Genomic DNA, 16,266 nt, shown 5'->3' on the forward strand with positions numbered 1-16,266 from the left:
GGTGCCTAAACGTTGAATTGTTCAGCATAGAGTTCCATGTGTTCAGAAAAAGTAAAAATGTGAATGTGTTTTGTGTGTTCTTTTTTTAGTTACCTGGTGGGAGATGAATTGTTTGTAGTAATGGAGTACCTTGCTGGGGGATCACTTACTGATGTTGTAACAGAAACCTGCATGGATGAAGCACAGATTGCTGCTGTGTGCAGAGAGGTGAGTTTATTCCCATTTTGGTAAGTTATGGTGACATGTGGTTAGCAGGAGATGAAAAAATGGAAAGTTTTTTTGCACAGGTAAATTTTGTGTGAAATACTTTCTCTGTACACATTCTCTGCAAGTTTTCTCCGTACCATTTCATCCTTCATGAGAGTTTCAGCCCTTTCCTTCATGTGTAAGATAAGTCTGGAAGGAAGCATGGACCTTTGAAGAATGCAGCTCAGGTGAATTTCAGTGGAGTGATCATTATAATTCATTGTCCAAACAGGATGCTTTGGAGGGTGAAAAGGGAAGCCATTAAAAATATACCACTTGACCTGGCCAGTGTGGCTCAGTTGGTTGGAGAGTCCTCCTGTGCACCGAAAAGCTAGGGTTTGATTCCTGGTCAGGGCACATACCCAGGTTTCAGGTTTGATCCCTGGTCCAGGCGCATGTGGGAAGGAGCTGATTGATGTCCCGTCCGTCCCCCCCGTCCCCCCCCCGCCCTTTTTTCTAAAACTCAGTTTTTTAAAAAATACACCACTCAACAGTGGGAACAAGCACTCCTTCAGCAGGACACATGTTCATCTTAAGTGTTAATACATCAGCTTCTGGCTTTATTAATCTTATTGAAGGTGAAGAAACTGGTTATTTTTTGATATTTATTCATGAATTAGTAAACATACTGTTTACTTTTAAATCCTAAGTTCTGCCAAATTGCATAAGTCAAAAAAGGAGCCTTTCATCTTTCAGTTAACTTTTTCTACAGATGAGACTTAGGTTAATGATTTGCTTATTGTCACTGAAACTGTTCAATATCTACTGTTCAATAACTGCTTTTCAATATCATAGGAATCATTGTCACAAAGGACAAAACTGTAAAAATTCTTAAGACTATTGTGTTTTTTGTGATTTGTCTTTCAGCATTTTTACAGTGATACATAAGTGAATTAGAAACTTTGTTCATGCAAGAACAGTACATATGATATTTTCCTTTTTTAGCTTTTATTAAGGTGTTCCAAAAGTATTCTTTGAAATATTTTTGGCCTCACCTGAAGATAGGTTTTATTGATTACTTAGAGAAGGGGGAAGGAAGGGGAGGGAGAGAGAAAGAGAGATAGAAACATTGATCAGTTGTCTCACATGTGTGTGCTGCAACCTATGTGCACCCCAATTAGGGATCAAACCCCCAACCTAGGTATGTACCCTGACCAAGAATTGAACCCACAGCCTTTTGGTGCACTGGAAGATGCTCCAACCAGCCGAGCCACACTGGCCAGGGCTTCTTTGAAAATTTTAATTCTGATGTAATTGTTCTCTACCTAAGGGGGGGGGGGGTAGCTTCTTTGGTTGTTTTAGTAGGGAAGGAAATAATATGTTAATGAATATGATAGTTTGATAATATACCTCTTGCCTGGCTGGTGTGGCTCAGTGGTTGAGCATCAACCCATAAACCCGGAGGTCACAGTTTGATTCCTCATGACGCACATGCCTGGGTTTCGGGCTCGATCCCCAGTAGGGGGTGTGCAGGAGGCAGCCAATCAGTGACTCTTTTCATCATTAATGTTTCTATTTCTCCCTTCCTCTCTCTGAAATCAATAAAAACATTAAAAAAAAATTAACACATCTCTTAACAAAAAATGTTGGTTACTTAAAAGCTGATAAAAACAAGACTTTATTGCCCTGCTGGTGTTTCTCAGTGGTTATAGGGGCGGCTTGTGCACCAGAGGCTCTTGGGTTAAATTCCCAGTCAAGGATGCGTACCTGGGTTGCAGGTTTAATCCCTGGCCCCAGTCAGGGTGCATGCAGAAGGCAACCAATCTCTCTTTCTCTCTCCCTCCCTCCCCCCCTCCGTGGCCCCCTCCCTTCCACTCTGTCTAAAAACCAATGGAAAAAATGTCCTCAGGTGAGGATTAACAGAACAACAAAAAGGAATTTGTTTATGCTTAATTTGTTTTTCTAACAGTTTTTCATAATTGATTTTAAAATTATTTTAGGAGTTCCTTTAATTGTGACATATTTCTATTTATACAAGTATTTTTCTGAGAATTTGTTCTTTTCAAGAATCTGCTTTAAAGCTTGGTAAATGTAGTGTAATAATACACATAGTTTATCCCTTTTTTTCTTGAATGAATAGTACAATATTTTCGCCCTGGCCCATGTGGCTCAGTTGGTTGTAGTGTTGTCCTGTACACCAAAAGGTTACAAGTTTGATTCCTGGTCATGGTACATACCCAGGTTTTGGGTTTGATCCCCAGTCAGCCTGTGGGAGGCAACCGATTGATGTCTCTCTCTCACATTGATGTTTCTCTCTCTCTCTTAATCTCTTTCTCTGTCTCTCTAAAAATCAATTTTAAAAAATTAAGAAAAAATTAATAAAGCATGTCCTCAGGTGAGGATTAAAAAAAAAATAGTACAGCCTAGCTGGGCGTGGCTCAGTGGTTGCGCATCAACCTAGGATCCGGAGATCTCGGTTCGATTCCCAGTCAGGGCACATGCCCGGGTTGCAGGCTTAATCCCCAGTCGGGGGGCATGCAGGAGGCAGCCAATCAATAACTCTCTCATCATTGATGTTTTTCTCTCTCTCTTTCCCTCCCTCCCTCCCTCCCCCTCCCCCTCCCCCTCTTCCCCTCTCCCCCTCTCCCTTTCTCTCTCTGAAATCAATAAAGATATATTTTTTAAAAAATAGTACAATATTTTCAGTGAGATTTTTACTTTTTTGAGATTATATAGACTTTTTTGTTGTTGCTCTACTCTGATGGAGGTAAGAAATAAAAACACAACTTTTTCCAAGTTACAATTTGTGCACAGTTTATATTTAAACATATAGGGATACCCCTGGCCGGTTTGGCTCAGTGGTGTCGGCCCACAGACTGAAGAGTCCTGGGTTCTATGTTGGCCGAGGGCACATACCTCGGTTGCAGGTTCGATCCCCGGGTCTGGTCGGGGTGAGTGTGGGAGGCAACCAATCCATGTGTCTCTCTCATATTGGTGTCCCCCCCCCCCCACACACACACACACTCTCTGAAAAGCAATGGAAAAAATATCCTTGGGTGAGGATTAAAAAATAAAAATGAAAAATAATAAAATATAGGGACAAGCAGATTTTAAAAACCTAATCTCATTCTTGTATTTAAGGAAGGGGGTGGAGTTTTTCCTCACTTTGGACTCAGTGCTTTTGGAAACACTAGCATAAGAAGAAAGTTATTTCTTTATCATTGGTGTCTAGGTTGTGGATATTAGCTTTATGTAAAATCCACCATGGAAGAAATGAAGAAAACATCTTATCTGACATTGATGAACAGCTAGATGGAACCAAACCACCCAGGATCTTACCCACTTTTCATGGCACATTGATTAGACTTGAGTATCAGAGATTCATATGGGAATAATCACAAATTTATCCTTTACTGTTGAAGTGATTTTTAAAGAGCCTTGTGCATGTTTACAAGTGCTGTATACCTTTAGGCACTTAAACCTGAAAAGGCCTAGAGATTATAGAGACCCACCCATCATTTTATAAATGAAAATGAAAACAGAATGATAGGACTAGATAAGACATCACTTAATAATTGTCTCTGGGTAAGACTAGAGGGTGGGAGATGGGGAATCTAATTGTCTTACAAAATTTTTATAACTTTGCACATGAAAGGATGTTTTTTCTTTATAAATATAAGTATTGCAGTGTCTTCTGCTGGATACTAGAAGCAATGCTCAGGCCTTAAGTACTGTATGTGAACCTCCCTTAGACTTTTCAGAGACTGTTTTCATTAATTGTGTTTTTTTCTTCTGTTCAGTGTTTACAGGCATTGGAGTTTTTGCATGCTAATCAAGTGATCCACAGAGACATCAAAAGTGACAATGTGCTTTTGGGGATGGAAGGATCAGTTAAACTTAGTGAGTAACAAATGGAGAAATAGCATTTATTTGTTATTTATTATAATTTTCTCCCTTTTGTTTAAGTAAAAACCTCTTATGCTAATAATATTTTTATGACCATATATAGAGAGGGAGGGAGAATAGTGCTAAAGAATATGGACTCTCAACTGGACACCTTTGTTTAAATAGCAGATCTGCTATACTTGCTGAATAATTTTAGATGAGTTACTTAATTTCTTTGTGTTTATTTTCCGATTTGTATGATATCAAAAATTATAGTATTTATCTCAATTCTTCTGAGGATTAAAAATCTAAAATGCTGAGGAACAGTGCCTAGGACTGCCATAACGTTGTTGCTATCTTCCAAAGATAAACTTGAATTTGTCCCTGCTATCTTTTAGAGTAAATTTTTGTCATGCTGTTCAGCTTTCATTGGATTTGGCAGTGTGGCCTAATCATGCAAAAGCTATATGACCCTGACCTCGGAAATGATTAAAAATAGAAAGAAAAAAAACCCTTATAAACCTCATTTCATAATTATTTTCTGTATCAGACATGGTAGAATCATGGGGGATAAGAAAGTCATAGGCTCTTTTTCCTCTGCTAGCTAATGTCTCAGTTCCAGCCTCGCCCTCTATAGGATTTAAGAACTTCTTTTAAAAAAACAATACAAAAAAACTTCTGCTGAGGTTTCTCCAACTATGTAAAACTCAAGGCATTTCTTAGATTAAGAAACCAAAAACTTTTTCTTCTGTTCTGCTGGAGTTTTGCTCCTTTTTCAACATCTCCTTAAGATACATTCTCTAGAAGTTATTCAACCACGAGAAAAGGGGTCTAGTTTCTATCAGATGGTCAAAATATAGAATTGCTAATCTTAATCTTAGTAGGCAAGTTAAAAATGGACAGTTTCATACATTTTTGGTGAATACACATGTAAACAGAATTAGACTTTTTTGGATAATATTTAGTTCTGACTCTTCTGCTTACTAGATGAATGATCTTGGGTAAGTTATCTAAAAATATATGTGCCTAAGTTTCCCCATTTGTAAAATGGGAATAATAATAATGTACCTATCTAATAGAGCTATCTTGAGGATTAGATAGGTTAATTCTTATAAGGTACTAGGAACAGTACCTGGTTCTTATAAGCTCTCACTTTAGTTATAAATATGATTTGATTTAACAATTGTTCTTTTAGGATTGACTCCTATAAAATTACTAAGCATATGCACATGTCCAAAGTAGTTCCCTGCAGCACTGTAAGCAAAAACCAAAATATGTTAAACGTCTAGCAGTTCTGGAATGGTTAAATATGTTATGATAGTTTTACATTCTGTTTTTGTTTTTTTATATTCTTTAACATTGTGTAGTTAAAATAATGAGGTAGTTCAATGTATTAATAATGGAAAGATCTCTGAAAGTAGTTTTTAAAAACGGTTTACGCAATATCTTAGATAGAATGAATCAGGCGGTTTGTAGATATTATTTGTATGTATGTAAATGCATAACAAAAAGTCTAAAGCTTACAAACATAAATGTTAATAGTAGTTACATATGGAACAGAATGGATTTAACAGTGGAAGGTAGGAAAAAACTCTAGATTCTCATCCTGACTTTGCCACTAAATTAAAAGTACTAAACTAGGCATTCTGCTCCTCAGTTATTATAAAATGACATGGTTGGAGTAAGCTGGTGAACACCTTGTAGGTACAGTTATAGGTAAATGAGCTCTTTTTCTAGACTCTCCTAAGTCTGATGTTTAGTCATTATCTTCTGTTTATTTTTATCAAAAGTAGTTACCACTTGTTGACCTTTGCCTGATTCACAGCGTTTAGTTTTGGTGTTGATCTTTGGTAACTTTTTCTTCTATACCTTTTTCAACTTTATTAAAATCTTTAGGATAGAATTAAATTTTTTATTGAATTTATTGAGGTGACATTGGTTAAAGTTATATAGGTTTCAGGGGTACAGTTCTATAATACATCATCTGTCTATTGTAAATTTGTGTGTTCACCACCCCAAGTCAAGTCTCCTTTCATCACCATTTCTATGTCCCCCCACCCCCTTTTCCCTCTAGTTAGAATTAATAATTTAGAATAAAAGACCTCCTGATAATTTGCCCTCTGCTTGTTGGAAATAAAAGCAAAAAAAAGTGAGAGTATGTAACATCAAAATATTTGTAAACCCATTCTGGTTGACTATTAGTACAATCTTAATAGACAGGTGGCTGAGTAGTTGAATGTAATTAAGTCATCTAAAGTGAACTCTTAGATAAAAGAGTTCCACGGACACCATTAACTCTAGATGTTTTTTGTTTTGTTTTATAGCTGACTTTGGTTTCTGTGCCCAGATCACCCCTGAGCAGAGCAAGCGAAGTACCATGGTTGGCACGCCATACTGGATGGCACCGGAGGTGGTTACACGGAAAGCTTATGGCCCTAAGGTGGACATATGGTCTCTGGGTATCATGGCTATTGAGATGGTAGAAGGAGAGCCTCCATACCTCAATGAAAATCCCTTGAGGGTAAGACAGACACCAGCCTTATTTTAAGAAAAATACTTTTCTTTAAAACATTTATGTTATACCTGCTTGGGCCAGGCACTGGCCAAGAATTTAGGATGCAAAGTTGATAAAACCTAGTCGTTTCCTTTACTCTGCATCTAAAAATCGTTTACTTATGGGTTGAGTTGAATGCGTTAGGTAGAGAGTTTGTAGATTTTTAGTAAGTTGAATGCTTTCTAATTTTGCACCTAAGTAAGAATGTCCTCACTTTTCTACAGAGTTAAGAGTCCCTAGAGATACCCTTCAGGTTATCAACTTTGAACCTTGGCCTCTGGTACCCCTAGGTACAGAGAAGAGGAAAGCAAGAATCACATCTGTGAGAAAGCTGTGTAGATGGCAATGTTAAAGCCCGTATTCAAACAAAAGAGTGAGGGCCCTGATATACAGATGAGGTCAGTAGACTTTAAACAAATAAATATTCAGCAGCTGAGGGTGGAGAGTTTCGGGATTCCTCCTTTCCTCCCTCCCTGCTTCCCTCCCTTGCTCCTTTCCTTCCTGCCTTTGATTCTTTATCTTTTTTCTTCTACTTCTACTTGTAAATTACCATATATGGCTCAATATCATACCACTTCACACCTACAAGAATGACTATAATAAAAAAGATGAACAATAATAAGTGTTGGTAAGAATGTGGAGAAATTGGAACCCTCATACTTTGTTAGTGGAAAGGTAAAATGGTGCATGTAGCATTTTGGAAAACGATTTGATAGTGCCTCTAAAACTTAATATTGAGTTAGCATATAACTTAGCAATTCAAATGCTAGGTATATACCCAAGAGAATTAAAAGCATACATCCACATAAACACTTGTACACAAATGTTGATAACAGCATTCATAAGAGCCAGAAGGTAGAAACAGCCCAAATGTCTATCACCTGATGAATGAATAAACAAAAGTGGTATATTCATACAATGGAGTATTTTTTACCCATAATAAAGGAATGAAGTATAGATACATATAATATTGAACCTTGAAAGCATTATGCTAAGTGAAAGAAGTCAAACACAAAAGATCACATATTACAGGATTCCATTTACATTCGATTCTTATTTGTGGTAGTTAGGTTCTGTAAAGCCTCAAATACTTGTGAATGCTGAACCATTGCTTCCAGGGGAAGTAAAGGGTTAGGTTCCTGCAAGCTTCTGATTACATTTTTGTCAGCTGATTGATATACGACCTTGCTTTCTGTGTGTTTCAGTTGGTTGGGAGTCATCCTGTGCACCGGGAGGTTGCCCGTTCAGTTCCTGGACAGGGCCACATGCCTGGGTTGTGGGCTCAATCCACAGTGGGGTGTGCACAGGAGGCAGCCAGTCGATGTTGTACTCTCACATCGATGTTTTTCTCTCTTTCCCTCTCCCTTCCCCTCTCTCTCTAAAAAACATCAATAGTTTGTGTGTTTTTTTTAAAAAAAAAAAAAAAAAGGACACCCTTGCTGGTTTGGCTCAGTGGTTAGAGCATCTGCCCCAAAACTGAAGAATCCCAGGTTTGATTCCGGCCAAGGGCATGTACCTCATTTGCAGGCTCAGTCCTGGCCCCGGTCAGCACTCAAGTGGGAGGCAGCCAATCAATGAGTCTCTCTCATATGGGTGTTTCTGTCTCCCTTCCCCCCTCCACTCTCTGAAAAGCAATGGAAAAATATCCTTGGGTGAGAATTTAAAAAAAAGAGAAAAGGACACTATTTAACATATATTGTTGAGTAGCATTGAACTCACAGCCAGTAGCACTATAACTCATGCCTGAATGAAGCTTATCAAAAAGTGTATATTTTCCATGGGTCACATCACAACCTTCTTGCACTTAGGAACACTAGCCAGCTCTTCAGCACTATGCTTTTCACCTCTCTGCACATATCCACGAATGACCACAAAAGCACTGAGAGTATTGATTTTGGAGTTAACATAAATTTTAGTGAGTAGGTAAATTCACGTGTGAAATCAGCACATAATGAGGATTGAATCCATACATTTTATAGATTTCTGTAGAGCTGAGATTAGTGGTTTCTGGGGCTGAGTAGAGGAGGGAATGGGGAATAACTAACAATTCACATGGATATTCTTTCTGGAGGGATAAAAATGTTATGAAATTAGACAGTGGTGATGGTTGTACAACCTTGTGAATATACTAAAACACTGAATTTTACACTTAAGGGTGATTTTTAAATTGCTATATATGACTACAAACTTACTGCCAGAAATTTAAAAAATTGCCCCCCCCCCCCCCCCAAAAAAAAGTTGGACATGGTATAAAATGGGCTCCAGAGGCCAAGGTAATGTGTAAGAGGTACCCTGTGTGGATGGCATGGATTTTATTTCTATTTTTCCTGAATGATTTTCATCTTCTTGCAAAGATTCCAGTTCAAGTGAGCAATAAAGGTACTTTTATAGTAGTAATATTTTTAAAACACTTTTTAGAACAATTTTTAAAACCTTCTAATTTTATTGATTTGTTCAGTAAGTATTGATTCAAGTATTGGCTCTGTTTGGCACTGTTCAAGGCACTGTCTAAAAGAACAAACAAAATTTCTGTCCTCATAGAAGGAGGAGAGAAACAATAAGAATAATATGTAATATATCAAATGGTGGTGGACTCTTAAGTACTGGGACTAGTAGGCAAGGAGTCAGGAGTGTTCATTTTCAAAGGAGTGCTTTGGGAAGAGCTTTACTGGGTTGACATTTGATCAGGAGAGGTAAGAAAGTGACGATACTCAGTTACCTAAGGGAAGAACATCCTGATCAGAAGGAACAGCACATGCAAAGGCCGTAAAGCAGGAGCATTCTTATTGTATTGAAAGTTCATTGAGGATTCCAGTAGAGTTAGCATTCATTGAACACAGAGCAGGAGAAAAAAAGGTAGACAGTGAAGAAATGAGGCCAGACTATGTTGTGCCTTATTAGGCCTTTGTAAGGATTCTGGCTTCTACACAGGTAAGATGGGGAAACAATTGGACAGTGTTGAGCAGAGAAGTGAAATGGTCTTACTTACATTTTAACAGAATCAATCTGGTTACTTTTTTGAAAAGAGACTCTCAAGGGAGGCAAAGGCAGACACAGAAAGACCAGTTGGGAGGCTGTTGCAGTAATCAAGGCAAGAAATGATGGTAGTTTAGGATGTTATCAGTAGAAGTGTGAAAAGGTAGTAGATTTCTGGATGTATTTTAAACGGAGAGCATATGTGAGTAAGAGGGAGAGATGACCTCAAGAGTTGGGACTAAGCAACTGAAATGATGAAGTTGAAGTTCACTTTAACTGAATGGAAAGCGTGCAGGTAGGGTGTGTGTGTGGGGGGGGTGGCAGGTGGGAGATCAGGAGATAACATATTAATGTTTTAGGCATGTTAAGTTGAGATGCCTATTAAGACATCCAAGTGGGTATGTTGACTAGGTTATTGGGTATGCAATCTGGGATCCAGGTTAGAGATACATAATCAAGACTCCTTAAAGCTGAGAGACTAGATAGGATCACCAGGTCCAGTGGGCATAGACAGATAATAGAAGAGATTCCGTTTGCACCCTAAGGCATTCCGTAGCTAAGAGTTGATGTGTTAGACCGGTAAAGGAGACTGAGAAGGAACGGCCAGAGAGGCAGGTATAACAAAATGAACATATGCTCTGGAATCTACATCCAAAAAGTGATAGAGGTATCAGCTTGTCAGAAGCTGTAGTTATATCAAGTAAGATTAGAACTGAGACTTGAACACTGGAGTTGGCAATGTGGATATAATTGATGAAAACTTGGCAAACGGGAACTTCTGCTTCCTGCCAAGATGGAACAGCAGGGACCAGGTTAACCCTCCTACTGGAGTATATGGAACAGTGGTTTTCAAGACACTGGAGATCAGACTATGAAGAGCAGTAATCTCTGAAGGTGGGAAAAGCATGAGGTGAGCCCAGCGATTGCCCCAGCGTAATGTCTTGAGAGATTCTCCAGGTCATGCACAGGGAGGAAGAATCCAGGTGGGATACAGGGACTCCTTGAGTTGAGGTTATAGAGATGAGAATCTGGGGAGATCAAGGCAGCTGGAGTTCACAAGGCACAGAGTACAGGAGAGGAGAAACCTTTGAGACTAGAGCATTCAACAGAGATTGGTACACCTGTGTGAAGACTCTACACAGAGCCTGGGATATAACCATCTGCTAGGATTGGAGACAATGAATGGTGCCTGGTGCTCACACAAGGCTGCTTCTGTCAGCAATAGGAAAGCTTTGTAATAGGAAACCTTGTAATTCACAGAACGTTGAGTAGATGACTCCAAAGAGTCTTGCCTCAGAGATAGGAAATAATTAGCCCTAGACTACATTGCTGCTGTAGTCTACCAAATTTTAATGTAACAAATGTGTTAGGTCCCACCTAACAAATCTTAAAAACAAGACCCAAAGGGATCTGTTCCAAAGTTTCAAAGTAACTGTCCCAGAACAAAGCTCCAGAATGTTTATAAGAATACAGGCATATCTAGCACCCAGATATCCAGTTGAAGTTTACCAGACAGGCAAAAGAGCAGGAAAATTGCAACCCATAATGAGAAGAAAAATTGACCTGGAACTGATATAGATAAAAGAATTGGCACACAAGGACATTAAAACAATTTTTATAACTGCATTCCGCATGTTGAGACATTTAGAAGGTACTTTTTTTTTTTTTAATTTATTGATTTTGAGAGAGCTATCGATTTGTTCTTCCACTTATTTATGCATTCATTGGTTGATTCTTGTATGTACCCTGAGTGGGGATCAAACCTGAAACCTTGGCAAATTGGGATGACACTCTAACCAACTGAGCTACCCAGCCTGGGCTGGAGGTACATTTTTTAAAAAATTAAACTTGCCCTGGCCCATATGGCTCAGTAGTTAAGAGTGTGGGCCTTCACACAGGAGGGTCATACGTTCGATTCCTGGTCATGGGCACGTACCTGGGTTGCAGGTTCCATCTCTGCCCCAGTCAGGGTGCATGTAGGAGGCAGCCAGTCTATGTGTGTCTCTCACTTCAATGTTTCTCTCTCTCCTCTCTGTCTTTCTCTTCCCCTGCCCCCTCCTTTCCACTCTCTCTAAAATCAATGGAAAAAACATCCTCACTCCTTGGGTGAGGACAGATACAAACTACAGTGTATGGGGTTGGATTAATGGCAGATTATACATTGCAGAAAATGATTGATTTAGTAATAATTATAGACATAGTAATAGAAACTCTCCAAAGGAAACATAGGGACAGAAGTGAAATAGCATCAATGAGCTGTGAGACAACTTCAGGTGTTCTAATACATGGTAACGAAGTTTTGAAAGAAAAAAGTCAGTTAACTGAGAATTCTGCAGCCAATAAATCTCTTTTGAAGACTAAGGTGAAATGAAGATTTTGTCACATGTACAAATGTTGAAAGAATTTATCACCAGCAGATCTATACTGTAAGAAACATTAAAGGAAGCTTCTCAAGCAGAAAGAAAATGGTAATATGTTTTCATACAAAGAAATGAAGAGCACTGGAAGTAGTAACTAAATTGGTAAATATATAAGATTTTCTTATATAAGTACCTATAAAATATAAAACTGTTTAAATAAAAATAATAGGGTGGGGAGGAAAAGAACATGTATAAGTAAAATGACAAACACATAAGGCTGAGAGGGGGAGAATCATAAGGCTATTCTGTGAAGTGGCATAGTGTGATGATTGTGATAACTGAAAAATGTATGCTGTATAAAACTAATGAAAGAAAGGACGACACCTACTAAACCTAAGAAGATAAAATGGAATCATAAATAACACTGGCCACTCTACTGGCTGGGACGGCCAAGGAGTTGCGCTGCAACTCCCTGCACTCCTGCGAACGTGGACCCGGGTGCTGTGAGCCTCTTGCCACCGCCGCCATGCCCTGCCTGGGGCCCTAGGGCTGAGGGCAGGTGCTGTCAGGATGCCGTGCCCTGGCCCAGATCTGTTCTGGGGGTGTAAATTCAGAGATACATGAATAGATAGCAACAGAAACTGGTATTGGAACAGTCGGAATCAACAATTTTGTACAGGAAGCTTTGGGAGATGGTTTTTACTGAACTCTGCCTAAAGTTGGGACAAAATTGAAAGAACGATGAGTTTGGTGCTTTGAAAAGTGTGAAAGCTGCTAGTGAACTCTGTTCTCCTCTATCAGGAGAAGTAACTGAAGTTAATGAAGCTCTTGCAGAAAATTCAGTACTTGTCAAATCTTGTTATGAAGATGGTTTGCTGATTAAGATGACACTGAGTAACCCTTTAGAACTAGATGGACTAGTGAGTGAAGAAGCATGAGAAATACATAAAATCTACTGAGGAGTGAAAATGGAACCCCCCCTAAATAAAGTAGGATGAAACAATAATCTAACATAGTTGTCTTAAATTAGGGGTAGATAGAATACATAAAATAGCAAAGAAAACTAATACCAGTGGGGGGGAAAAATTACAACAGTGCTATTGGAAGAAAATACCCCTTAACTTTCTAATGATTGCAGATAAACACAATATGCATGTTTTTCACAACACCCTATGATTTTTAGGCTAGGCTACAGTAATAATATTCAGAATTTCTGAAATTATCTGTGGTAAAATCTAGCTATAGAAGTTATATAGTTCAAGGATAACATTGTTATATTAAGCCTTATATAATATTGTAACTTACATCTGTCTCTGGATTTGAGTCAAAATACTTCATAGTCTTTCCATTGCAAATAACTAGCAGTGGAGAAAAGTTTTTGTTGTTACAGTGTCAGATAATGAATAGTATCTTAATTTCGCAGTATACTTTGCTGGTGCTATTTTTATACAGTGAAGCAGCAACCTTGCAGGAAAAAAAAGTTTAATAATAAAACATTCACTTCTTTATTTAAAAATAATAAAGAAATGACATTGAGTTAAAGAATAAAGCTCATACTTGGAGAGGGGGAAGGGACGGGGTGGAACAGGTCATTGGGGAGAAAAAGGGACATCTGTAATATTTTAAACAAAAATAAAATTAAAAAAAAAAAAGAATAAAGCTCATACTGATGGGGACCATGTCAAAGGGGCGCAGGAGGAGTATAGGGTGCACACAGTGACTTCCTTCCAAAGAGCACAGTTTGGGAAGCGGGGAAAAAGTAACTTTACAGTAGAGAACCCTGACAAACACTACCTCAGCCAGGTGATGAAGTGAACATGAACCAGTCCTAAGTCATGTTGATAGTATGCACCTTTGATAAGATGCAATGAAAATGGCACTCTAACTCTGTTATCGTCCTCCCAAAAAAACATAATCTCTGTCTAACCATGAGAAAAACATCAAATTCCAATAGAAGGGCATCCTGCTCCTTCAAACTGTCAGAATTATCATAAGAAAAGAGAAGTCTGAGAAATTGTCACAGCCAAGAAAAATGCGACAAGAACAGAAACAGGAGAGGGAGAGTGAATGAAATCTAGTATGAACGCTGGAAGCACTAAGGGCCCGTACGAGGTTTGTGATCCCAGTCAGCAGGGATATATCTTTTTCTTTGACCACACTTAGCTGCATAGGTGCAGGCAAGGAGTAGGCAGAGTTTTAACTGCATTTAGCCACTGAATGCTGTAAAGTGCAAGAGGGTCAAAGAAGTGATTATGTGAAAAAAGTGGTGGCCAGGCCAGTGTGGCTCAGTGGTTGAATGTCAGCCCATGAACCAAGAGTTCACTGGATTGATTCCCCATCAGGGCACATGCCCGGATTTCAGGCTCAATTCACAGTAGGGGGCGTGCAGGAGGCAGCCTGTCGATGCTTCTCTTTCCCTCTCCCTTCCTCTCTCTCTAAAATCAATAAAAACATTTTAAAAAAAAGAATGATGGACACTGGAAGATCAGTAGGATTTATTCAGGTCCAGTGGAGTCAAAGGATCACTGATGTGAGGGTACTAGGAGTGAAAAGATAGGAGATGGAGTGCAACTGAGATTTAAGAGTTGCGGTTACTGGTGGTGTTAAAGTACAGGGTGTGACCATGGGTGCGTGTGGCTGAGGTAGGCTAAAGGACAAGAGCATCAGAGAAGACGTCAGGGAATCATTAGTAACAAGCATCTTTGTAGCTATTGGAATTGCTCTGAATTATAATATTAGTGATGATAATAGTGTTTGGTAGATGTTTGAAAATTTGGGGGGAAATGTCATGTAAAGAGAAGTGAACCTAAGTGACAAGGAAGTGGGCACACTCATGTAGTGATGGTTCAAGTGTCAGTTGGTATCCTTTTTTGATGGCAGAAACTTGAAATAATTCATTAGAAATTCCAGGTGACCTTGGGTTTGGAGATGTTTTTGGATACAATATCAAAAGTATGTTCCATGAAAGAGCATACTTTATTAAACTGAAATCTTCTTCTCTGAGAAAGACACTGGTAAGAGAATGAAAAGACAAGTTATAGGCTGAAAGAAATTATTTGCAAAACACCTATCTTATTTAGGAATGTTACCCAGATATACAGAGAATTCTTAAAACTCAACAGTAAGAAAACAAACAACTCAGTTTTAAAATGGGCAAAAGTTCTGTATACAACTCACCAGAGAAGACACACAGATTCCAGATAAGCTTATTAAAAGATGTTCAACATTATGTCATTAGGGAATTGCTAAATTAAAACAACAAAGAGATCCCACTATATACGTATTAGAATGGCCTAAAATCCATAAAACTGACAATACCAAGTGCCAGTAAGGACATGGAGCAAAAGGAACTCTCATTCATTGCTGGTGGGAATGCAAAATGGTTGGGCTGCTTTGGAAGACAATTTGACAGTTTCCTTCTAAACTAAACATACTCTTAATATATGATCCAGAATCATGCTCATTATTATTTACCAAATAAGTTGAAAACTTATGTCTATACAAAAACTACACACAAGTGTTTTCATAATCTTTATTGATAATTACTCAATACTGGAAGCAACTAATTTGTGAAATGTATAAAAAATGAATATATTAATAGACTGGTACATCCTTACAATAGAATGTTATTTCATAACATTAAAAAGATAAAAAGAAATAAGCTATCAAACCACAAAAAGAAGAACCTTACATGCATATTGCTTAGCGAAAGAATCCAGTTTCAAAAGGCTACATGTATTGTATGGTTCCAACTATATAGAGATGAGTAGTTGCCAGGAGCTTTTGGGGGGTGGGGATGATGAATAAAGAGCATGGGATTTTTAGGGCAGTGAAATAAATTATTCTGTATGATACTGAATGGTGGTGGGTACATGACAGTATGCATTTGCCAGAACCCATAGAACTGTGTAGTACAAAGAATGAACCCTAATGTATACTCTAGAATTTTGTTTAATGAAGGTGTATCAATACGGGTTCATCACTTGTAACAAGTGTATCATACTAATGTAAGATTGGAGAGGAGGTGAAATATGGGAACTCTGTATTATCTGCTGAATTTTCTATAAATCTAAAACTTCTAAAAACAGTTTATTAATTTTTTAAAATTCCATTTCTAGGAATTTAAAGAAAATTAGAAAAATATATAAAGAATACAGGGATTTTCCAGAGGGGATTGGCTAAATGAAACATCCATATAATTAAAGACACTAGTCATTCAGCCATTAAAATAATTTTCTAGCTTTATTCTGTTATTAATAATGATGAGGGTGGGGATATAGCTAGTTTGTTTGTTTTTAGACTTTT

At 38.2% G+C, this 16,266-nt stretch overlaps 1 protein-coding gene across 1 annotated transcript in view; it reads left to right on the plus strand.

Moving 5' to 3' along the window:
* The window catches only part of PAK2 (p21 (RAC1) activated kinase 2), an 80,945-nt gene that overhangs the window by 59,262 nt on the left and 5,417 nt on the right, over positions 1-16,266 (plus strand). The window contains exons 11-13 of the mRNA XM_087818219.1: positions 90-207; positions 3,987-4,086; positions 6,396-6,592. Of these exons, the coding sequence (XP_087674345.1) occupies positions 90-207; positions 3,987-4,086; positions 6,396-6,592 (415 nt within the window). The remainder of the gene's footprint in view (positions 1-89; positions 208-3,986; positions 4,087-6,395; positions 6,593-16,266) is intronic.

Source organism: Miniopterus natalensis, chromosome 6 (assembly GCF_054644295.1).
Source record: "Miniopterus natalensis isolate mMinNat1 chromosome 6, mMinNat1.hap1, whole genome shotgun sequence".
NCBI lineage: Eukaryota > Metazoa > Chordata > Mammalia > Chiroptera > Miniopteridae > Miniopterus > Miniopterus natalensis.